Here is a 24568-nt window from a genome sequence, read left to right as displayed (position 1 = left end):
ATCTTGTATACACATCTCCTTTTCGAAAATTCCCTCCACCTACACAATATTCAGACTCCCATCATTTATTAGCTGGCAGAATAGATGGCAGCAAGATTATATACTAGCTGCCCTGGATGCCTTCTAAAGAGTTACCAACAGTGGCCTGTCTAGTAACTGGACCAATAGGTGTGGTCCAGTAACCTATCTATTAACTAAAGGATGCAAAAACAGATTACTGTTTTTGCATCCTTTAGTTGAAGTGATTTCTTGTGTTGTGCTTTAATCAATATATTAGTTTTAATCAATTTTTTTTAATCAATATGTATAATTTCCATTATAAAAATCACCTTTTAGAGAGATAAATAGCTTAGTTATATAGCTAAAATTTCAACTTCCGAGGTCTTGGAATGAATTACCAAAAAACTGTGTTACTGGGTTCACATTATGATATTTTCACGATACAACAGTGTCTCTTGAACGTATTAATATCGTAAAGAATGTGCTTTCTTCACTAGCTAACATGCATACTTTAATTTCAAACTGATATGAATCCACCATATGTATGTATGCTGTCCTGTCAGAATGTTTATTGATTTTTATTATTACTTCCATTATTTTTAAATTATTATTTCCATATACAGTATATATGTATAACTTTATTATATTTTAATAAATGATTACCATATATTGTACTGTATTTGCTCTAGTCAAGGTAAAATAGTATTATTAAAACTATTTCCAAATTATATTCACATTAATTCTTTAGTCTTACTAGCATACCTGAGAGGGGTATGCCAATAAGAAAAGACTCTCAGAAGGTAATCATGATTATTGTAAGTTTGAGAAACACTTGTCTACAGCTATATATTTTTGATCCAGAAAAAGTGCCACGTGGTAAGTGTGCCACTTTCTTTTCCAGTGGATTATATCAAGCTTCTGTAGCAGTGCAATGGTTATGCTATCCTAGCTACTCATTGGAAAGAAAATTGTGGTTTCAATTTCTCACTGCAAACCAGAGTAGCTTGGTAAAGGTCTCTTGTACACTGGAATTATGTAATTAGCAGATCTCAGGTGTGGGGGTATTCTGTCCATGAGTTATTCATTGGTTTTCCATTCTGCAAAGCAACTCTATGAATGTGTTTTTACAGGAGTAATGCACTGTCTCACTGGAAAAGTTTGGACTCTTTATTAACTTTCAAGTAGGAAAACTACTTGGGATTATTTCTATCTTTTGTTATAATGTTCATTTCATGCACCCAATATTATAAACAGATATTCTGCATGTGGTTTGACAAACACACTTCCCATTTTCTTTAGCCATGCCACATTCTGATGTTGTTCACACTCATGGCAAGTGCTCCCTGGCTCATACAGCATACAATTTCACCAATAGCACCAATTTCACTATTGTTGAGATGTATATCTGACCTTTCTGTTTGACTATCACAGCATGTCTAAAAATATGCTAGTAAATTATACAGGGCTAGTTTTTTGTTGTTCTATATATATTTTATAATGTTTTGAATATAAAGTAATATTTTATTTTACTTGATTTTATTTATTTTGTTTTATTTATTACAAAATTTTATTTTGATTGTCTGTTTGGTCTTTAAAATCTTTATTCCCAGTGCTCCGAATTCTTTGGTGTAGCTCCTAAGATAGAATGTCAACCAGGCTATGAGAAATTTGAAAAAATGTTTCAATTTAGAAAACAAATCTTTTCATATTGCCATTATTATAAATATGTAAAGTGTTTGTTATTTTAAATAATAATGTTGCATTTCTTTTTGTTTCTGATAGTTGCATGTAAAAATGTAGATGTTCCCATATTAGGTCTTGGACGTGGCTTATTACCATTCTTCAAACCATCAGGTACCAGTTTTTATAGATATGCATGTATGCACAGTTTGAGTATCTTAACTAGTCATTGCTCTTACTGAAGCATTTGTGGCAATTGTAAATTGTAAAAATTAATTAAATACTAATAAAATAAATACACAAGGTGTAATATGTTATGGATTGGCAATACACTATAAAGAAAGCAGTGAAATACCCACCCACTGATGATAGGCCAACAAGCCTTGAAACGGTGCCTTCTGGGTGGTGTATCCTCCGAGAGTAAGTAACGATAGTCTTCTCTATAGGTGAAGTATTACTTATTTGAGGTAGTGCAATACATGGTAACTCGTTGTGAAGGTAGTCACAATATGAGATACAATTAAATTGATGCTATTTATATTACTTTCGTAGTTTCTTCTATTACAGATAAATATATGTGATATTTTACTGCTTTCTTTATAAAAAATTAAAATATGCATCTGATCCGGTCACATGAATAACTGTGACTCTCATTAGCTGGAATCCTTTTTCAGTTGGTTATTTTTATTGACAGTTGAATAGATTTAAAGCTTAAAAACCACGAAGCCACAGAATTTTCCTGCAAAATTAATATTAACCGTATTTCTGATTATTGGACAGTTTGAAAGTTTCATCCATTTCAATTGCCCATACAGTTAGGAATTCCCAGTGCAGAGTTCTTTTAATGTGTTCTGTTGCTTTACTGATACTTTCTCATCAACCTTGCAGAAATTATCTTCTGGTTTTCAATCAAACTGAGAGCAAAGTGGAGGGGAAATTGTTGATGTTAAACATAAGGAAGGCACTGGTGCGGACGGGATCTATCCAGTTATATTAAAGGAGGCAGCAAAGGAAGTAAGCAAACCCTTAGCCATAATTATGAGAGCTTCCTTGGACTCATAGGAGGTCCCCATGGACTGGAGGTGTGCAAATGTATCACCAATTCACAAAGGGGGTTCAAAAGGTGACACAAGTAACTATAGACCTGTTAGTTTAACTTGTGTTCCAGGGAAAATAATGGAATCACTGGTTAAAGAAGCAATGCAGGATCATCTAAACAAGACTGCAGTAATAGTTAAGACACAGCATGGGTTTGTTAAAGGAAGGTCTTGTCTGACCAATTTGTTTGAATGGATACTATAATGTGGTCACAAAGGAACTGAATGCCAAAAATAATTTTGATATCATATACTTGGATTTCAGGAAAGCTTTTGATACTGATGCACATGAAAGACTGCTGTACAAATTGGTGAGGTATGGCATTAAGGATTAGTTGCTACAATGGATAAAGGGATGGTTGAGTGGGAGACGACAGAGGGTGGTAATCAATGGACACTGCTCTTCATGGTCAAATGTTATTAGTGGAGTTCCCTGAGGAACTCCACTAATAACATTTGGACATTAGTGGAGTTCCTCAGGAACTCCACTAATGTCCAAATTTGCAGATGTTGCATTTCGGCAGGGTTGTTAACGACAGTAAAGACAGTGTGCTACTACAACTGGATCTAGATAAGTTGTGAAAATGGGCTGAGAAGTGGCAACTGAAGTTTAACATTGACAAATGCAAAGTAGCGATTTGGTAGCAATAACCCAAGAGAAACATACCAACTGGTTTGTACTACACTCAGGGAAGTGGAAAGTGAAAAAGACCTAGGGGTATTTGTGCAGTCAAATATGAAGTTCGCTGAGCAGTGCAGACCAGCTGCCAGGGCAGGTAATGGAGTCTTGTCAATGATATATATATGAATTTTGCTAGCAGGGACAGGGAGGTGATTATCCCGTTATACAAGGCAATGGTCAGGCCACGCCTAGAATACTGTGTACAGGTCTGGAGGCTTCATTTTAGGAAGGATGTAGAGTTGCTAGAAAGAGTATAAAGAAGGGCAATAAGATTGGTTAGGGGAACAAAGGGGTGCTCTTACCAAGAAAGGCTAAAGTTCTGCAAATTACAGTGCCTGGAGAGTAGACACCTGTGGGGTGATCTGATTGAGTTGTATAAGGCCTTGAATGGGTTGAGCAAGCTGAATGCTGATGAGATTCTTCCTCTTCTTCAAACTAAGAACCTGATGGGGATACAGTTTCAAATTGAGGAAAGATAGTTGTAGAATAGATGTGCGGAAATTTGCCTTTAGCCAGCAAGTAGTTGATTGGTGCAACAGGCTTCCATCTTTTGTTGTGGAAGCTAATGGCCTAAATAAATTTAAGGCTGAGCTGGACAGGCATTTGGAACGAATGGAGTGGTGAAATGGGAGGGTTTTTTTTTTTTTTTTTGCTGATGCTGCATAAGCTTGCTTTCTTGCATTGTATTCCTCTGCTAATGCTAAAGCTAATATATATTATGTTTTTTCAGTCACATTTATTGATTACCAAGCAGTGAGCTTCAAAGCCACCATTTGATAATCCCCTACACATCTTTAGTGCGAAGTACAGCATATGCTAAGTAGATGGTCAACTTTTTGGTTTATTGTTAGTAGTGCCAAATTGTGCAAGGAAACAAGCTTATACAGCATCAGTCAAAAAAAAAAACAAAAAAAAACACCCTTCCCACATTACATGTTCATCCCCTCTAATAATGTTCTTAGTTCTTCCTTAAATTTATTCAGATTATCACTGGCTGAAAGCAAATTTTCACAAATCTATTCTGCAGCCATCTTTCCTCTGTTTAAATTTGTCCTCTCGTGTGTTGTCTGAGCAAGAGTAAGGATGCCATCAGCAGTTAGCTACTCAATCCGTTCATGCCCTTAAATGCTTCACTGAGAACTTATCACTGATGTCTAGGTGCCAGATGCCACAAGCATAACTGTAGCCTTTCCTGGTAAGAGTATCCTCTTGTCCCCTTCACTAATCTCATTGCCCTTCTCTGCACCCATTCCAGCCTAATCATTGCCTTATACAGTAGAATCCCTGCTGGCAAAATTCTTGTATCTCATTGACTCAGCTGTCCTAGCAGCCCATCTGCACTGCTCAGAGAACTCCAACTGCACAATTACATTCAGTTCTTTTTCACTCTAAACTACTCTGAGTAGTATCACACTGTTGGTATGTTACTGCTACCAGTATGAAGTACCTTGCGTTTTTCAAATGTTAAACTTCAGTTGCCATATCTCAACTACATCTGCCTAATTTTTCTGGATTTTGTTGCAGTTGCATATCCTGATTACTGCTGTTAACCACCCTGCAACCTTTGTATCATCTTACAAACTTAAACATTAAGCCTGATATGCCTTCACCAATATCATTAATAAATAAAGAAAACAAAAATGGATCCAGCATTGAACTATGGGGGGATCTCCACTAATAATATTAGTCCAAGAGGAGCAGTGCTCATTGAAAACTGCCGGGCGCCTCTGTAGCCAGGTGGGAAGGAGCAGCAGTGCGTAGCACACGCTTCTTGATTAGACCGGGATTCGAGCCCGTCACCACCAAATACGGAGGATGCGGAAAGGTCGGAATGATCACCGCATGTCCTGGAACAATATGGCCTTAGTTGCCAATGCTCCTAAAAACCAAATAACAAACATAACAAACAGCTCATTGAAAACTACTTTGCCTCTTCTCACACTCAACTATCCCTTTATCCATAGTAGTTTGCCCCTAATGCCACACTACTCAAATTTGTACAGCAGTCTTTTTTGTGGAATAGTATCATCTTTACTGCAATCTAAGTATATGGTGTTGAAAATTTCTTTATATCTAGTTCCTTTGTTACTATGTAATAGTATTCAATCAGATTGGTCATACATGATTACCTATTAAAAAAAACCCATAATGGGACTGTTGTGTAATTGCATTCCTGTCTAGATAGTTCTGTATTACTTCTTTAGCCAGCGACTCCAATATTTTCTCTAGAAAAAAAAGTCAAACTTACAAGTTTGTAATTATCCACTTTAGATCCTTTTGAATCCTTTTTGTGAAATGGGGATACATTTGGACATCTCCAGTCCATAGGGACCTTCCTAGAATCCAAGGGTGCTCTTTTTGTTATGGCTCAAGGTTTGTTTATTTAATATAATTAATAAAAGGAGAACCGTTTCAGTTGAAGGTTGTTGCAATATTTGAAATAGCATTAAATTTAATGCTTCTCTGCATTACATTTGCATTCAACCATCAGGGGATTCAATCATCCCCTGCTGGTTGAATGCAAATGTACTGTCTATGACATAGACAGTACATGGGCATGGCTCTTTAGAAATGATTACAACTGTCCACATGTAAAGTAACTAATGCTACTTTTAATCACATAACACAACCTATTAGACAAATCTGTTAACCATTAAAAATGCAAAGCATTGTCATGACTTCCCCTGATAATTGCCTGCAAATGTTAATGCAGAAAAAACATTATATTTAAGCTGTTTTGAATATTGTAATAATCTGTTTGAAATGGTCTTCCTTCCATTAATTATACAATGTTTTGGCCTCTTTCCCACAGCTTTTCTATAGGGGTTAACATCCATGTAACGTAATTTACATTTATAATCAGAAATTTTCTTCTGATCTACTGTTTGGTGCCTCATTTAGTTTTGATGCATCCATTAGTCACTTAACACAAGGTTGCTATTAGGGCTACTTGCTATCTGATGATGGAACCAATAAGTTCTGAAACAATTGCAGCAGTGCTTCAAATTTTTAATGGATAATGAATTTGCCTAATGGATGATGTTATACAGTTAAAAGTGATACTTGTTACTTTAGGTTGACTATGCAGACAGTTGTAGTCACTTCTGGGGCTATGCTCAAGTGCTGTCACTGAGCCTGGAGAGACCACAGTGTTCCTTGATGGATGAGTGCAAAGTTTAATGAGAGGCATTATCTCTAAGCTGTTTCAAATGTTTGCTTATCTCTTTTGCCACCTCTCTTAATATGATTAGTAGATCTCTTCTGCACCAGGTTTCTTATGTTTAGTTTCAGAAATTTCTTTTTTGCCTTTCTCTTAACTATCACAAAATCATTTAGTTCCTTGTTAAAATTTGATATACTTCTGGCATCCCACATCACTAAAAAAATTCATGTGCAAATGTAGATGCAGAATAGCTATTGTTTGTCAGCAATCTGTGCAGGGTTATCAATAGTTATATCATTCATATCGCGTGGACCAATGTATGTATATTTTGCTATGTATATTTTAACAATTAAAATGTGTGGATAAATAATCCTTTGTGAAGTACAAGTAGGCTGTGTTATCAATAAAATTGAGAAAAATTGGTCAGTTGAACAGTAGTAGTGTCTCCATGCTTTCTTTAATTTCTGTACTTGTGTCCTTGTCTAGCTTAACTGAAATTTTTTGAAGTTAATCTAAAAGTACTAGTTTAATTTTTGGTCATTCCATGTGAAATCTCCTAGGTCAGGTTGCCCGACCATTTTTTTTATATTCTCACCACAGTTAATACTGTTGGTAAGTAGACCAAGAAAATTATTTTATTTTTTTACCTGCTGCCATTTTGGATTTGGACTTATTTTTATCTGTCTTGCCAGGCAAAAATTAGTGTCTGTAATAATTCTAAGAAAAGGTTCCATTACTTAAGGCCTCTGTAGCCAGGTGGGCAGGAACAGCAGTCATAGCACACGCTTCTTGATTAGACCGGGGTTCGAGCCCGTGACCACCAAATATGGATGATGTGGAAAGGTCAGGGAATGACCACCGCATATCCCCGGAGCAATATGTCCTTAGTTGCTAATGCTCCTAAAAACCAAAAAAAAAAAAAAAAAACAAAGCATTACTTAAGTATTTAAAATAACATATTCCCACTTTTATTTTCTGAAAGAGAATATTTTGAGCTTTCAGAAAAGGTACTTGAGTCATGTTGGTCACTGAAGAGATAAATGGGCTTAAATTCAGCTAATGCAATGAGCAAAATTGCTATTTTCAGACAGCTGTAAAGCAGAAAGCAGCTGTAAAGCCTTAAAACCAAAAACTGGAATTACTTTATTATTATCTATGCATAAGTAGCTTTTAGCTTACTTTTGCAAAGATAATAATAAAACATGAAGAAAAAACTTCATGTTTTCAAGCCCTTCCTACTTTTTTTTTTTTTAACCCTGAAGTTTTGAAATTTGAAAAAACAAATGGCATATTTTAAGATCAAATTTCTCAAAAGAGGTAACCACTAAAAATTCCAAATTTTGTCGGAGATTACCTAGTGGCACTCTACAACTGATATAAGCTTCATTTTTTTGATTCAATTTAGTTTCAGAATTATGAGGATTGCATTTAATGGAAAATTAGCATTCTGTGCTACCTATAAAACAATACTCTCATTTCTAAAAAAACAGAAAGGGAAGATCCTGGTGATTTATGGGCCTAGTTCAACACACCACTTTGGCCCCCTTGCTTTGACAAAAGGCAGGAGATCCTGGGATGGCTTGCTCAAAATGATTCAGCTAGTAGGCTTGTCTGTAAGGTTCAACCGTGTTGACGCCATGGCCTGATCCTTGTCATTTGCCAATCAGGATTTGGGCTGGCAGAAGGTATAGTCTTTCAGTATCCATGGCTTCTCACTCCTAAGTATATTTATTGCTTGCCAAGTAGCAGGTGTCTCTTTGGAATTTTTTTCTTTTGTAGGGATCCCAGGCACTAAACCAAATGAAAAGCTCTATAAATCTTGATTATACAGGGTGTTTCAAAAGTGATGGTCAGTAATTTAAAGGTGAACTGTACAGACTACAATATGCAAAAAAAGCCTAGTAAACATGGGTCCTTAAATGAATCGTTTTCAAGATATTACACATTTCTAGTTGGACTCCACCACTGACTTGTTTGTTTAGGTTAGGTTATGCTCATTCTCTCCGTTTCCCCTCTCTCAATGCTCTGAGACGTAGCAGGCATACTAGTACTTGTCAAAGGATAGTCAACGTGGAAAGAGATTACAGAAACAAAGAGTATGCAGACATGCGCTTCATGTATGGTAAAGCCAATGGCAGTGCACTTGAGGCTGCACGTTTGTGCCAAGAAGCATTTCCCTGCCGAAGGCAGTCCAACAGGCGCACATTCATCAGGGTACATCAACGCCTTAAAGAACATGGGTGCTTCGCACGTGGAATACAAGCAGGTAGGCCCAAAAGCATAATGCCTGATGTTGAGGAAAGGGTGTTAGAAAGAATATCCTGTAACATCTATAAAATCCTGTGGTGTTGAAACCAAAAATTAAAAATGTATTATCTTATGTTTAATAAAACCATCCTTAGCAAAGGATTCACAGCTTTTTGCTAAACTAGTGCTCCCATAGTCAGTGGCGGATCTTAACAGAAAATGTGCATTGTCTTGAAAATGGTTCATTTGCGGCCCGACGTACACTGGGCTTTTTGGGACTTTTTTGCTTATTTAATTTGTACTCTTCACTTTTGAATTATTGACCATTTTTGAAACACCCTGTATAAATTATTTCTGAGACCAAAAAAAAAAAAAAAAAAAAAAAAAAAGGTCCTTATCAGAAAAATTATACCGTTGAATCAATGTCATTTCAGTAAAGAGGCCCAGAACTGAAACTCACTCAGGTCCAACACAGAGATATCTACTAATAATTTACTCCACTAGTGAGAACCCCATAGGGAAAATGTCATCTTTATTCAGAAGTTTGGAAGGGGTTGACAGGGCCCCAAAACTGTAAAAGAGTTGTATTCTGGAGAAATCTTCTTTTAAATGCGTTAAAAGCATTTAGAACAGACACAACATGATCTCTCCAAGCCACACCTGTTGAGGGAAGTGCCAGTTACATTAACAGCCTTCAAGACACTGAACTCATTCTCATGATATCATCTCAGAATGGGATCTCCTTGAAGTGTCTGAAGAGGAAATTTGTTCTGAACTGAAAGCTCAAGGAGTGACAGCTGCAAAACAAATTTTTGTATATAGAGATGGGAATCTAGTCCTGCTCAGAAACTGCACTTTCAATTTGCCATCTCTTCTAATTTAATCACAGCTGGGTATCTCCACTGCCCAGTATGGCTATATGTACCAATTCCTTTAACATACTTTTAAGTTTCAGAAATATGGATGTTAGTAGATGGCCTGTGGTGATGCCCTTGAATGCACTTGATGTAGTGCAAAGGGCGTACTTCAAACTTGTGCGTTAACTGCTAAGGAAAGTACCCTATGTACTCCCAAGCATGCCAGCAGTGGAAAGAGGAAAATGGAATATGGTAACTAAAGGCAAAGTTGAACATATATCAAGAGGCACGAAAAGAAGTGAAACCATTAAATAGCAGTAAGCCTCCATCTGCTGAAAAGGTTGAAGGGAAGTGTTCCATCAAGACACAAATGGAAATGACTTTTCCATTGAAGGACTCATTTAGTACTCCTGTTGTTTGTTATTTATTTTTCTCAAAAACCTGCACAGAAAGCTCAGTCAGCTTCCACTCTGATATCAATACCTCAACCTCCTAATGCTCCACTGCATTGGCAAACCAGTGGTTTTTGTTTCCCAATCTATTGGGAATGGATTGGGAAACAAAACGAAAACCACAGAAGGCCCAAACACCAGGAAGCACCTGGAAACTCAGTTCTGGACTTTGCAGAGGAAGAAACATATAAACAGTGTCCATGTTTCCCTAAATAAGAAAAACCCAATACTGAGAAAAATAAGCTCTCAGTACTTTGGAAGCCAACTGGCAGATCCATCAAGCCCAAATGATGGCTAAATTCAAATGGTGAGATTATCATGGATTCCTGCAAAATTCTGATGACATCAAGTTCCTCCTGCATGTGCTACCCATGGAGGAGTTGCTGTCAGATGTTACGTGAGGGAAATCAGGTCCCATTTAAACCTTTACAACAAAAATAGAGGCAGTAGAATTATAGTTGCAGTTGGGTTTTTACTAATGGTGTGCTCCATCTATTTTCCACCTGGGATTGATATCCTCCAAATAGACCTTGATCTTACTACGCATTTGCTTTCTTATGTGTTACTCCTTTGGGATTGCAATGGACATAACCACTGGTGGGGGTAGTGCTGATGTTAATGGAAGGGGCCATATCATAGGGCATGTGATCACTGACAAGGGCCTCTCCCTTTTAAATGTGTAAGCCTTTTTTTCTACACCTACCCATACATTTTCTGCTATTGCCCTTTCTATTTACTCCTCTTCTTTCCTGCTTTCACTTAGTTGGTAGGTGGAAAAGAACTCATGTGGAAGTTATAACTTCCCTGTGATAACTATCTTACTTAATGAGAGATTGTCTCCCTTTTAGATTATCACAGTAGAAGATTGGTTTAACTGACTGGGAATGCCTTTCAACATCTGGCAAAATTTAACATCACTACAGGCAGTTGGGAGCCTATAAATGAGGCACTGATGCACATTACAAAAACATATAGCCGACCTTGCTAGCCGAGTGGGTAAAGTACCTGCCCGGCAACCCAAAGGTCGCGGGTTCGATTCCCGCCTCGGGCTTCGATCAAAGTACTGCAAAAACCTTCGAAGGTGCAATATGGCCACAGAAGCCGATGCACCAACAACTACCAAATCAAAAAAAAAAACAAAAACATATACCTGGTTTTCACTTTTTTCAAACTGTGATGGAATGTAGATTGCACAGCAGCCAAAAAAAAAGCGTGCGCACACAAAAAAAAAAAAAAGCTTGGGGGGAGGCGCATAATGATAAATTTAAAACTCCTAACCTCTAAATTTAAAAGACTTTTACAACTTCATTCTTAGAGATCATCTCCCTGTTTTTATTAAAAACTTTATTCTGTCAGTCTTTGTGCTTGTATAGGAATCTCTCTCTCTCTCTCTGTCCTTTTGCCAAGTGGAGGAAGTATCGCAAAGATTAGTTTTAAGTGTTACACTTTTTCCCACCAAAGCGAATTCCATTACTGAAAAACTAACTGCAACTGTAAGTAGTGCCCACTATGTCAATGACTTTAGCATATTTCTCCATTTATGCCAGTGGTTTTCAACCTTTTTTTTTAATAACAGCACGCCTAAGTAATTTATTTTATTTTGTGGCACCCCTATTCAATATATATATATATATATATATATATATATATATATATATATATATATATATATATATATATATATATATATATTATTAAAAATATAAATGTTATATGATATTTATTACAATAATATAATTATAAAAATTACATTTCATAATATAAATTATATATATATATATATATATATATATATATATATATATATATATATATATATATATACAGTATATAATTTCATTCTTTATATAGAGGTACTTTTTATAGAGGTATTCTTTATATATAAGTAAACATCAATTATAGATGACCACAAAATTAAAAAGATACTGTACACCTTTTTATAATGAAATAAACATATAAATTAAAAAATAACAAGTTTAAGAAACTTAAACCCAAATTATGTGGCACTCCTGGAATGTTGTTGCGGCACCCCGGTTGAAAACCACTGATTTATGCAATAATGTGAGGATGATTGAAAGACAACTTCAACAAGCCATTGATCACCTTAACTCCTGGGCAGCGGCTAATGGCTTCAGGTTCTCACTGCAGAATTGTGTACATTTTCCACAAGTGCCATCTTCATCCCGAACCTGGGCCCAAGTCATAGTGACAAGTGATTTTCTTAGTGAATTATAGAGTGCTCTTGCCAAAGAAAAAGCTTTATTTTCTAGTGTCTTTTTCTTGTTTATTTACTTCCAGTGGTTCTGTGCTTAAAGTATTAAGTAAGAACACAGAAATGAAAACAACCTTTCTTTATTTAGTATATATATTTATTACTAATGAACAACTAACTTCTACAACTGCTTGGTCACTGGTGGCACTGCTCCTGCCTCCACGTGGCGGGGCCGGTAACCTGGGAGAAGAAAGTTACTCTCCCAGGGCTAAAAGGAGCAATGATGGACTTAAATAATATTCCCCCTTTAGAGCGATCAAGGTCAGATATATCTAATGAAAATGATGCCAGCCAACCTAAAAGGCTTTGAAGGGAAGCAGTGTCCTAACCTACTGAACTTTTTGGTGATACACTCTCTGTCTACTCGGTCTGTGGGCAAGTTATCACCATTTATGATACAAAAATATTTGGAATCTATTGCTGACTCACCCAAAATGGTGAAGTGACTACAATCCGGAGACCTCCTAGTAGAAACAGCCAACTTCAAACATTCTGAGTGGCTATTAAAGACAAAGATATTTAGTGGGCTGCAGGTCTCTGTTACTCGCCACAACATCTTAAATTCAATGAAAGGAATGATTACAGAGTGGGATCTACTTGCAGTGTATGAGGCAGAATTAGTTCAGGAACTGAGCAATCAGAAGGTAATCAGTGCAAGGCGCATAATGATTAAAAAAAGATAGAAATCTCATCCCAACTCATTCCCTCATTTTAACTTTCAGCACTCCTGATTTGCCATCCACAGTAAAAGCTGGCTATTTAAACTGATGAATTCGGTCATACATTCCGAATACTCTTCATTGTTTTAAATGCCAGAAATATGGCCACTCCCAGCAGGCATGCAGAGGTGAGGTGACGCAATCTGTCCTTTATGTGGATTGAAGGATCATACACAAGCAGATTGCTCAGCCACAACTCTGGTTTGTCCCAACTGCAAAGGAAGCCATCCTGCCTTTTCTAAAACATGTGATATGTGGAAAACCGGAAAGAAAATTCAAAAATACAAAATTGAACATAAAGTGACATATCCTGACGCACGCAGACCATGCCTAGTCTGTCTTATGCATCTCATACCCGAAGCCATCTTTTAACTGCGGTTCAAACTGATGTATCAATACTGCCAAATACCTCTCTGCCGAACTGGGTTAAAGAAACCTTATCAGCTTCCAGAAAAGATTCTCCTATAACTAAAATCAACAAAGCAACTAACACTCCAATTAGTATCCCAACTGATACTCTAACCGCATCACATGACAGCAAAAAATCAGAAACTACCAAAGACAGTAAGAAAATCGAATTGCCAACCAATAGTATGGAAATAGATGTGCACTCTGATTATGAGGAACCTACATTAGAGCTTCATGAGAGTGACACTGTGGGTACTGGACGCCCCTCCCTCCCAAAAAAAAATTTAAAAAATGCCCAACTCACAAAAAGCAGTCTGATGAATCTTCCTCAGCCAAACCTAAACAATGCATAACATCATACAATGGAACTGCAGAGGACCCAGCAGTCATTCCAATGATATAAGAGATTTATTAACTCAATTCAATCCCCTGCAGGAGATAATTTTGTCACCCAAAATTTTGCCAAATTCCACAAATTATACAGGCTACAGTCTACAGACAAGATAGGAACTCAGACTTCAGCACTTGGAGGAGTAGCCATTCTTGTAAATTCTAATGTACCATCCAGACCAGTCCGATTAACCAATCTAGAAGCTGTGGCTTCTCAAATCACAGTGGGTATTTCAGTTACCCTTGTTTCCATTTATATTCCACCATCTCTACCAGTTCTGCATTCAGAACCTGACAACCTCATTACTCAACTCCAAATTTTCTTTTCGGTGACTTTAACAGACACCATCCATTGTGGGAGTCTGCTAAAATAGACAGCAAAGGCAAATTGATTGAGGAATTTATAAATAGCAATGATCTCAATTTACTCAATACTGAATCTCCTACCTATATCCACTTACCTACAGGATCTACTTCTGCAATTGACTTGTCAATTTGTTCACCATCCCTCTTTCCAATTATGACTTGGTCAGTATTATCTGATCCCTTTAACAGCGATCACTTTCCAATCATTTGTTCATTTCCTTATATGCCATAAGGAAGAATTTCTCATTTTCTCATTCTATCTTGAAAGAGATTCATTTCCAGTTAATCTCCTGCAGCACATCCAATCAGTCAATCAGTTTTTGCTGTATCCCTGACCATTCTAGCATTCCAGGAAATGAAGGTGCTGATCTTGCCACGAAACATCCTCAGTTCTCTCTCTCACAACATCCTCAGGTTCCTCACAATGATATAAACCCATCATTTGCAAAGCATGCCTCGACAATTGGTCACAATTGTCTGGAAAAGTAACACCAACAATAAACTGTACCAAATAAAAGAAGATCCAAAGCTGTGGCTCTCTGGCTTAAGACAAGACAGACGAGAGGAAGTGGTATTGGGAAGACTCAGAATAGGACACACTCATCATACTCATCTCTTCCTGTTATTGGATGAAAGCCCACCTCAGTGCTCATCCTGTCAAATGCAACTTACGGTCCATCATTTTCTGGAGGATTGTCCCTTATATTCAACCATCTGGTCAAACACTCTTCAACACTCTCCATGTTGCATATATCATCTGATTTATCTCATTTTTTAGGAAATTAAACAAATATTGAACAACAACTTTTATTGTATCTAAAATATATTGGCTTGTACAGGAGCATATAATTTAACATCTATAACTATATGTTGCCTATAAATAAACAATGAACATACACAATTTGGCCTCAGTAGCCCTTGTGTCGTTAAGCCCAGTAACAACAACAACAACAATCCAGAACCTAAATTGAGGCTTGGAAAAAATGTTATTCCTGAGATGAAATTCTTGGTATTCATATTTGATAAAAAGTTGATCTTTTTACAACAATATTTGACAACACCTATGCACAAAGTGCATGAGAGGATTGAACCTCCATGCTCTGGACTTCTTGGGATGTAGATTGATGTACCTTACTCTGCCTCTGTTGTGTACTTGTGTGGTCTAAAATAGATTATGGATCTGCTGGGAACAGTGTATTTTGTCTGGATCCTATCCACCATCAGGTGATTCATATTGCTACTGGAGCATTTCGAACATAGCTGAAATCTATAATAGAAACAAATGAACCATCCTTATTGTTTCAGATTAACTGAAATCCTTGTCAGACTATTCCATGTAGACATCTGTTTTTCAACCATGCTGGGAAAATCTTTATAATATCTCAGACTGCCACCATCTATTCATTAGTCATATCCAGGATATACTCAAATATTTACTTATCACATTAGACAAGGTTGCTCCCTTAGTCACCCCCTTCCACCCTGGCATGCTCATATTCCTGTATCTGGGGGAATGCTGACGCTCCATCTTCCATCTACCTGAAACTCTACTCAGCACACTGCATTTTGGGCTTTTCTGTCTACGTGGATGGTCCGAAGTCAGAAATACGGCAACTGCTGTTGTCTTTTCAGACACTACAGTATTTGAGCAGCTTACCACAAATGCAGTATATATACTGCAGAATTGTATGATATAGAGTTAGCCTTGAATTACATCACCCACACAAACCTACTACAACCAACCAAAATATATTATATGTATGTTACTAGGCATTGTATGGAATACCTGGAAAAATATGGACAACTTTTTTTTTTTTTTTCATAGATGCCTTCTCAGTTAAGGTTAAACAATCATTGATGTTTTTTTTTTTTTTTTTAAATGTGAACCCTAAACACAAGAGGTATTAGAACCTATAGTACTTAGTACCGTGCTTGGGTTGGAGGTTGAGAAGATGAAAGAAGATATTTGTTGACATTGGACTTGAACTTCTGTAGATTGTAATTTTCAGGAAATACGTATGAAGGAAGGTTGTTCCAGAAAATGGCAGTTGAATGAATAAATGAGGAAGATGAAAAGTTGGTTCTGTGGGTTTGAAGTTGGACAGTAAATGGATGCTGGCTGGTGGTGGCACGTGTTCAGACTGTTTTGAAAGAGAGAGAGCGGGAATTATAGAAGCCGATTCAGAAGAACAGTGCCCATGGAAGTATCTGTAGAAGAGGCATGCAGCAGAAACAGTACGTCTATGAGAAAGCGAGTGGAGAGACTCTGTTAGAGATGAATCATTAATTAACCTAACTGCCCTCTTCTGAATGGAATCAAGAAGCCTGAGAGAGGTTTTGGGGACACCACCCAAGATGTGGGAACAATATTCCATGGCAGGGCGGATTTGCGATTTATACAGAGTGAGTAGTTGTTTGGAAGAAAAGTAACGCAGAGAGTGAAAGAGAAAACCAAGTTTTTTAGATGCAGAGGAAGCGATATTTGTAATGTGCTTGTGCCAAGAGAGATTTAGAAGTCCCCAAAAGAGATATATCATTTTGCCTAGAAATCGGAGTGTCACTAAAGATAAGCATAGGAGTAGAAGAATCCTTTTTGCGAGATATAAGACAAGACTGAGTTTGAGAAGGGTTGAAATCAACTAAGTTGTCTTTGCCCCACTGGAGAATTACCTGAAGATCGGCATTTAAGGAATTGGTAGCAGATTTTCGAGAAGTTGAAGCTGATTGAGCAGGACAAGGTTTCTCAAAATGGAAAGTGGAATGCAATGTACTATCATCGGCAAAACTACGGATAGGATTTCCAGTCAATGGAAGAAGGTCATTAATATACAAGAGGAAAAGAGTGGGGGAAAGAACTGAACCTTGGGGGACACCGGCATTAGTGGAGAAGTTAGAAGACAGAGAGCCATCTACCATCACCCTCAGTGAGCGATCAGAGAGAAAAATGGATAACCAATTACTAAAAACAGTTGGCAAACCATAAGATGGAAGCTTGTTTAGAAGACCTTTATGCCAAACACGATCAAAAGCCTTTGTGATGTCAAGAGCAACTACTTGTGTTTCACCGAACCTTTCCATTGAATTAGTCCATAAATGGGTAACATAAGCCAGAATATCACCAGTGGATCGACACTGACGGAATCCATACTGGCGATCGTTGATCAGACGGAAGGTTTCTAGGTAGTTTAAGAGTTGGCGGTTAATTGATTTCTTCATTATTTTAGAAAGAGTAGAAGTAATTGCAATGGGACGATAATTGGATGGGAGGGATTTGTCAACCTTTTTAGGAACTGTCTGGATATGAGCAAATTTCCAAGCAGAAGGAAAAACACCTTTGGAATAAGAAAGTGAAAAAAGGCGGCAAAGAATAGGAGTAAGTTCAGGTGCACAGGTTTTGAGAACAAGTGGAGAAATACCATCAGGACCTGGAGCTTTCTTAGCATCAAGATTCATCAAAATCCTTCTGATATCCTTTTGACGGAAGACCACAGGAGGCATTGAATTCAGCGTGTTGGGAATGGTGAGAGGTGTTTTACCAAGATCATTAATACATGAGCTGGAAGAAAAATGGGATGCTAGCAGGTCAGCTTTATCCTTGGCTGAAGTGACAACAAAACCATCTGGTTTGGACAGAGGTGGGAGCAGAGATGGGCAAAAGTTGCGGCGAATAGCTTTGGCAAGAGACCAGAATGCTTGGCTACCCTTAGGGCAAGAAGTAAGTTTTCTACTCTTAGCCTGTTCAAACTCTAGTTTGGACTGATTAATAACTGCTTTACAATTGTAGCGAGCTTTGGTGTAGGCAGAAAAAGAAACTGAAGAATTAGAAACAAGCCAATTACGATATGCAACATTCTTCTCTTGAACAGCCTTAGCCACATTTATTGGAAAACCAAGGTTTAGATAAAGGACGAGATTTTAAAGTGGAGTGTGGGATAAAGGATTCCATTCCTGCAAGAATAATTTCACTGACATGATCTGAGCAAACGTTGACATCAGAACTTTTGAAACAGTAATCCGACCAAGGAAAAGAAGTCTCACAGGTCATCCCATTTTGCATTCTTGTAATAACCTTAGCTGACTAAAATGGAACTTTTCATTAACAACAGATATTATAAAGTGAACTAAATAATTCTGCATGATAAATGAAGCCAGGTTTCACCTTAATGGGTATGGCAGTTTGTTATTTTGTTTTTGCCCAAGCAACTAGTTTATAAGGCACCATTTGTGTTCTGTAAACTGTATGCATGACATTAGTACCTCTGATCTGTTTCAATGCATTCCATCATCATCATCGGCGCCTCCGTAGCCAGGTGGGAAGGAGCAGCAGCAGTGCATAGCACATGCTGCTTGATTAGACCGGGGTTCGAGCCTGTCACTACCAAATACGGAGGATGTGGAAAGGTCAGGGAATGACCACCGCATATTCCCGTAGCAATATGGCCTCAGTTGCTAATGCTCCTAAAAAACCAAACAGCATTCCATCATCGAACTTTGATCTAAGATTGCATAAACTACATTTTCGCACTGTGGATGCCATTTGCATGCATAACATGTATCTCAAACTTGGTTCAGTTATTTTTAAAAAATACATTGCTTTTTTTTTATCTATCTGAGCATGGAAGTAAAATCAGTTTTATTTCACATTTTAGCTGTGCCAAGCACACTTTGTTGATAGCCATCCATATTTGTACTGATTTTAGCTCAAGTAACATTTCACGTTGCAGTAGACCATGTAATCGTATCTGAGTTCATTAAATATTGAAAATAACATGTTTTTCATTTTATTTTCAACATTTTAAGCAGTTTAAAATTATCTAGATAACTAAGATGACCCAGCATTTACTGGGTCATCTTAGTTAGCTGCTTGTTCATAAGTGAACAAGCAGAAAATTTCACATTACTAAGTGTACTAAATTGCAAATGACCAAGGTGTAGAACTGACTTTGGCTAGAGTACCTTGTATTAAATTGTGGTTGGGAAAGTTTATGGAATAAACAATAACATTTCATGACTGTTTGTGGGAAACAAGTGTATTTTTAATAATTTAAATATAGAAGAATAAATCATCAAAAGTCATTTCAGCGACAACATAAATATATTAATTGCAGATGTGTCAACAGTAGCAAATAAACAAGAAAATGAAGAATTAGTGGATTTTCCTCCTTTGCTTCCCGGTCAAGTAGCAGATGTACCGAAAGTAAGTTTTATATTTAGCAATTTTAAAGTAGTAGGAATCCTTTAATTAAATAAATAAAATATACATTCTGAATGTACTAATTTCTTGATACTTGCTCAGCATTTTTATAGTGGCATAAATATAAAATGAAACAAATTAAAAAAACCAAATAAAAATTTAGAAATCAACTAACAATTAGAAAATCTATTCTTTATATTTAAAGAATTATGAATTTCTAGCGATTTAATCCTGTAATGAGTGCCAGAGGGTCTTTCAGATCCCATTGACATAAAAATGTTTTCTACACAGACTATATTTATCCAGTTGTCTAGGTCTTTGATTGTCTTCCTCCAGATGATGTGAGGAGTTTTTCAGTACCAGTGAAAACAATTTAGAAGTGACAAAAATTGTAAGAACCATGGGGACCTAGTAAATGTAGGAATAAGATAACCTTTAACCATGTTTTTCCAGGATTATACAGAAATGTTAGCAACCCTATAGACAAATGCAACAGCAGTTAGGGAGTTGGCATTAGTAAAACACTGCAAATTATGCAAAAAAAATAATAATAATAATAACAATTCTGAAGTATAAATCATTGGTAAGAACTGTGAAATAGTAGGATGTTTATCTGCATTTTATCCAGTGGACTTGGATTGGCTTACCAATCCAAGTCCACTGGATAACTAACCTTTAGAAAGTGGAATCCAGAAAAGTTTTAGCCATCAAGTGGTTGGTGAATTTTTACTACCAGGGGAATTAAGGTTAGTTGAAGAGTTTGTGAAGTAGATTGTACAATGATTCATTTTGTATAATTTGACTACATGTAGTATATTCAAAAAGTTCCCAGAATTGCACACTGGTATTTAAATGGTTTCTACTACAGACATAAGGTTTTGTGAGGGAGAGTGTTGACATTGACTAAGGTAGCAATATTTCAAACCCACAGCATACATGCCAAGTGGGAATTGGCTCCACCACTTCACTCGTGTCATAGTTGACTGGGTGCAGAATGTCGCAGTTTGAACAGCTTGCTAACATCAAGTTCTTTAAACTTGGAAAAAGTGCTACAGTGCTACAGCAAGCAACATGGGGGAGGGTCAAAAACGATTTGTATTCACCCAAAGATAGTAGTTTTAATAGAAGGCTGAAATGAACACCATGTATTACACTTTTTCAACATAGTCACCAGACAATGACACATTGTTGCCACCTCTCAATACACTTCTGCAAACCAATTTAGTTGAAGTCCTCTGACTGCCCTTCAAACTATGATTTGGAACAGAAATCACCTTGTCATCAGAAGCAAAGTGTTTTCCACAAAGATGGGACCTCAAGGAAGGAATCTTAGGGTGCAGGGTTGGGGGAATAAGCAGGATGCGGAAATATTTCAAACCCACATTCATGGGCACACCTCACTGCAGCTTTCCCTATCTTCTTTTTTCATTTACGGAAGCATGTAGCTTTATGAGGAGGTTGGAATAACACTTCACCATCACAGTACAGACCTTTTGAAGATAATCTGTTAGTATTACACCAAGCAGATCCCAAAAAACTGACAGCATCACAACCTTGCCAGCACTTGATTACACCTTTTGGGAGGTTTCATTTCATTTTAGTTTCATTTGGATGAACCATCATCAACCACTCCCTGTGCTCCCACATACATGCAATTGGTTCTCATGTGTTACACAACTGAAACATTTAGTTGGTGTTACTTATAATAATCAGCACAGAGACCCCATACTTTGAGTTGACCATTTAGCCTCATGGCAGGCTAAATGGTCAAATGTCAAATCTCTTTTATTTAGTTTCTTTCATTTCTTCATGGCCGGGACGAGCACTCAAGGCCCCCTCCCCCAATGAGTTACTGTCCCCACCATGAGGAAGTAGTCTCTACTATACATATATAATCTACATCTCTACTATATATATCATCTACAACTGGTCACTGCTTGGACTAACTTAGTCCAAGCAGTGACTAGTTCATTACTAGGGTGTTTTCCCTTGCAGAAAGAAGAACCAAATCACCGATCTGTATTCCACTTTACCGATAGGGACACTTCACCTCATTCAGCACTGCAAAAACTAAAAAATGAATTGTCAGATCTAAACGAAAATTTGAGGTTGCTAAAGAGATTTATTGGAGCTGGACTGTCTTTAGGGTCAGTATACAAGATTTAGGGGTGCGTTGCTTGTGTTCAAGGCCCCGGGTGCCAAGCGTTATAGTGATCAAGCAATTCTAAGTGATTTCTAGAGCGTTTTTCTTGAAGCTACAGTTTTGTTCATTTATAAAAGTTTTCTTACATTCTCATTAAATAATAGTAAATCTTACAATCGGTAAGATTTAATTTTCTCTTTTTTCCATTTAACTAATTACTAACTTTTACACGGCTTGGTCACTCTAGTGGCACTGCTCCTGCCTCCCCATGGCGGGGCCGGTAACTTGGGAGAAGAAATCCACTCTCTAGGGCTGAAAGGAGCAAAGATGGATAACAATACGTTTCCACCTTTAGAGCCCTCAAGTTCAAAACTAGTGACAAATCACACTGATGATGACTGAAAACAAATCCTCAAGAGGAGATACCAGCATTCCTCATACTGCAGTCTACATCAGACCAGCCTCTGAGTAAACTGTCCCCATTCCTTGTGCAGAAGTGCTTAGAGGCTGTCGCAGGTTCATCAAAATCAGTAAGGTGACTCCAGTCTGGGTCTCTTTTGGTAGAGCCCATGAAATCCCAGCATTCTGCAAAGTTGTTAAATCTGACAACTTTCGGTGGACATCCAATAAAAGTCACTCCCCATGCCACCCTAAATTCCTCTAAGAGAGTAATTGCAGAATGGGACTTATTATTAACTGTATCAGAGGAGGAAATAGTCAAAGAGCAACGAGAAGAAAGAGTTATCCAAGCCAGGAGAATCAATACTCATAAAGATGGTATTCCTGTTCCAACAAGGAGCATAACTTTTAGCTCTTCCATCTTACCAACGTCTGTCAAAGCAGGCTATCTCCATTGCCTTGTCCGACCTTACATCCCAAACCCAATCAGGTGCTAAAAGTGCCAAAAATATGGACACTCCCAGACTGCATGTAGAGGTGAGGCAATATGTCGTAACTGCAGATCAAAGGGGCACAACCAATCTGATTGCAATGCTCTCCTCATTGCCAAAATTGTAAAGGTAGTCACCCAGCTTTTTCCTAAATATGCAAACCGTGGAAGCAAGGAAAAAAAAATACAGAAATATAAAGTGGAGAACAAAGTCACTTATTCAGAGGCGAGAAGAGAAATAATCAAAATGGAGCCAAAGCTTACATATGCCACAGCTGCTAAACAGGTCCAGTCATTAATCCAAACAGATGTTACAGTTCCTCCTAATACATCTATCGCCAATTGGGCACGATCCATGCTCACTTCTCCCAAACAGTGTCCTTCACAACAAACAATTGAACAATCTAGCAATACTCCAATTTCCATTCCAGCCGATGTGCCTTCAACAGTGAAACCAAAAGCTACAGAAACCCCAATGGTGCAACCACAGATTTCAATGGAAATAGCTATTGATCAGCAGAATAATTCAGATGATGGAATTTTAGAACTTTACACAACTGATGAGATGAACACAACACATCCTTTCTTTCCTAAGATAGGCAAAGTAATAATAGAGGTATAAACAAGCTACAACCAAAAAAAGCAGTCAGAAACAAAAACTAACAAGAATGCATAATGGAAAGAATCCTTCAGTGGAATTGTAGAGGCTTTTGTAATGCAAAAGATGACTTGCATGATCTCATCAACCGCTATGAACCAGCAGGTATATCCCTATAAGAAACCTGTTTAAATCCACAAGTGTTTCCTATCATTAAAAATTATACCATGTTCAGAAGAGATAGTGAGTATCGACTCACTGGCCTGTGGAAGCGTGGCGGTTCTTGTTAGAAATAATATTCAATTCAAACATGTTGCTCTTCAGATTCCTTTTGAGGTAGTGCCAGTGCACACAGAAATTAGTATGACTATATATATATATATATATCACTATTACAATAGCACCTATATATATATATATTCCTAATTATCATGACTGGATTTTACATGCTACATTGTTCTTTTCTCTTAGTGTCATTAATTTTCCATAGTGTAGTACATGTATTTATTTTGCCAAATATGTTTACTTACATCATCTATATTTTTTCTTTTTCAGCACTAGAAAATACAGTGAGAAAAGAAGATGGTTGTTTTAGTCAACTTAAGAGTTTAAGAATGTATAGTGCAAGCTTTTAATTTATTTTCCTTGGTGGAAATAATCCAGATTTTAACTGGATATTTGTTATAAAATTTTTCTCTACTTTTATATAAAAACCATAATTTAGAATTTATTGTTGGAATTTATATCAATTTATGTAAGTGTATAATGAGAGACATCTAATTGACATATTTTAAAAACATTAAATGAAACACTATGTTTGTTATTGAATCCAAAGTGTGGAGATGATCTCTCACCTTCATAATGTCAATAGTTGCAACTTTTTATTAAGAAAATGTCTTTACCTTAATAGTCTCGACTTTTTTTCCCTTACATCTAAACCTACAATTTAAAAGCAGACTGAAATTGTTGGTCAAACTTCATCCCTGAAGTTAAAAAATAATGTATATAAGTTAATGTTTTTATTTTTTTTCTACTGTTCTTTAAAGCAGTCCTAAAAGTTGTATAAACAAAGAGAAAAATATGCATGTTAGGATGAGAGAACATTTATGTATATCAGTGGTTCTCAAACTTTTTCTGCTGTGGTTTATTTTAAATAGAAATTTTAATAATTTCTCATCCCATAGAACCATTTATATAATTAATCCTTTAACAAAGATAAATTGCTGGAGTTCTGCTGCATACATAATTAAATTTAGTGTATAAAATGTTGAATTTAAATAAATATTAATGGTTGAATTTTTACATGTAATTTAATTTTGAAGGGTACCTTAATATTACCTGCTGTTAGGTAATTTTACTGTATACAGTGTTAATAATGAGAAAAAAAAAAAAAAAAGGGAATCTGTTCGTT

General features: G+C 36.9%; 1 protein-coding gene across 1 annotated transcript in view; it reads left to right on the top strand.

The window, feature by feature from the left end:
- Window positions 1-23812, top strand: part of LOC150075328 (uncharacterized) — a 192659-nt gene extending 168847 nt beyond the window's left edge. The window contains exons 9-11 of the mRNA XM_090388765.1: window positions 1783-1854; window positions 19442-19530; window positions 23713-23812. Coding sequence (XP_090244891.1) covers window positions 1783-1854; window positions 19442-19530; window positions 23713-23718 — 167 coding nt within the window. The 3' untranslated portion in view covers window positions 23719-23812. The remainder of the gene's footprint in view (window positions 1-1782; window positions 1855-19441; window positions 19531-23712) is intronic.
- The last annotated feature ends 756 nt before the right edge of the window (window positions 23813-24568 follow it).

This window comes from Mastigoproctus giganteus, chromosome 14, assembly GCF_048544385.1.
Source record: "Mastigoproctus giganteus isolate SK-2022 chromosome 14, ASM4854438v1, whole genome shotgun sequence".
In the NCBI taxonomy this organism is placed as follows: Eukaryota; Metazoa; Arthropoda; class Arachnida; order Uropygi; family Thelyphonidae; genus Mastigoproctus; species Mastigoproctus giganteus.
Note: the sequence above shows the minus strand (reverse complement) of the source record. Positions and strands in the feature narration are given on the sequence as shown.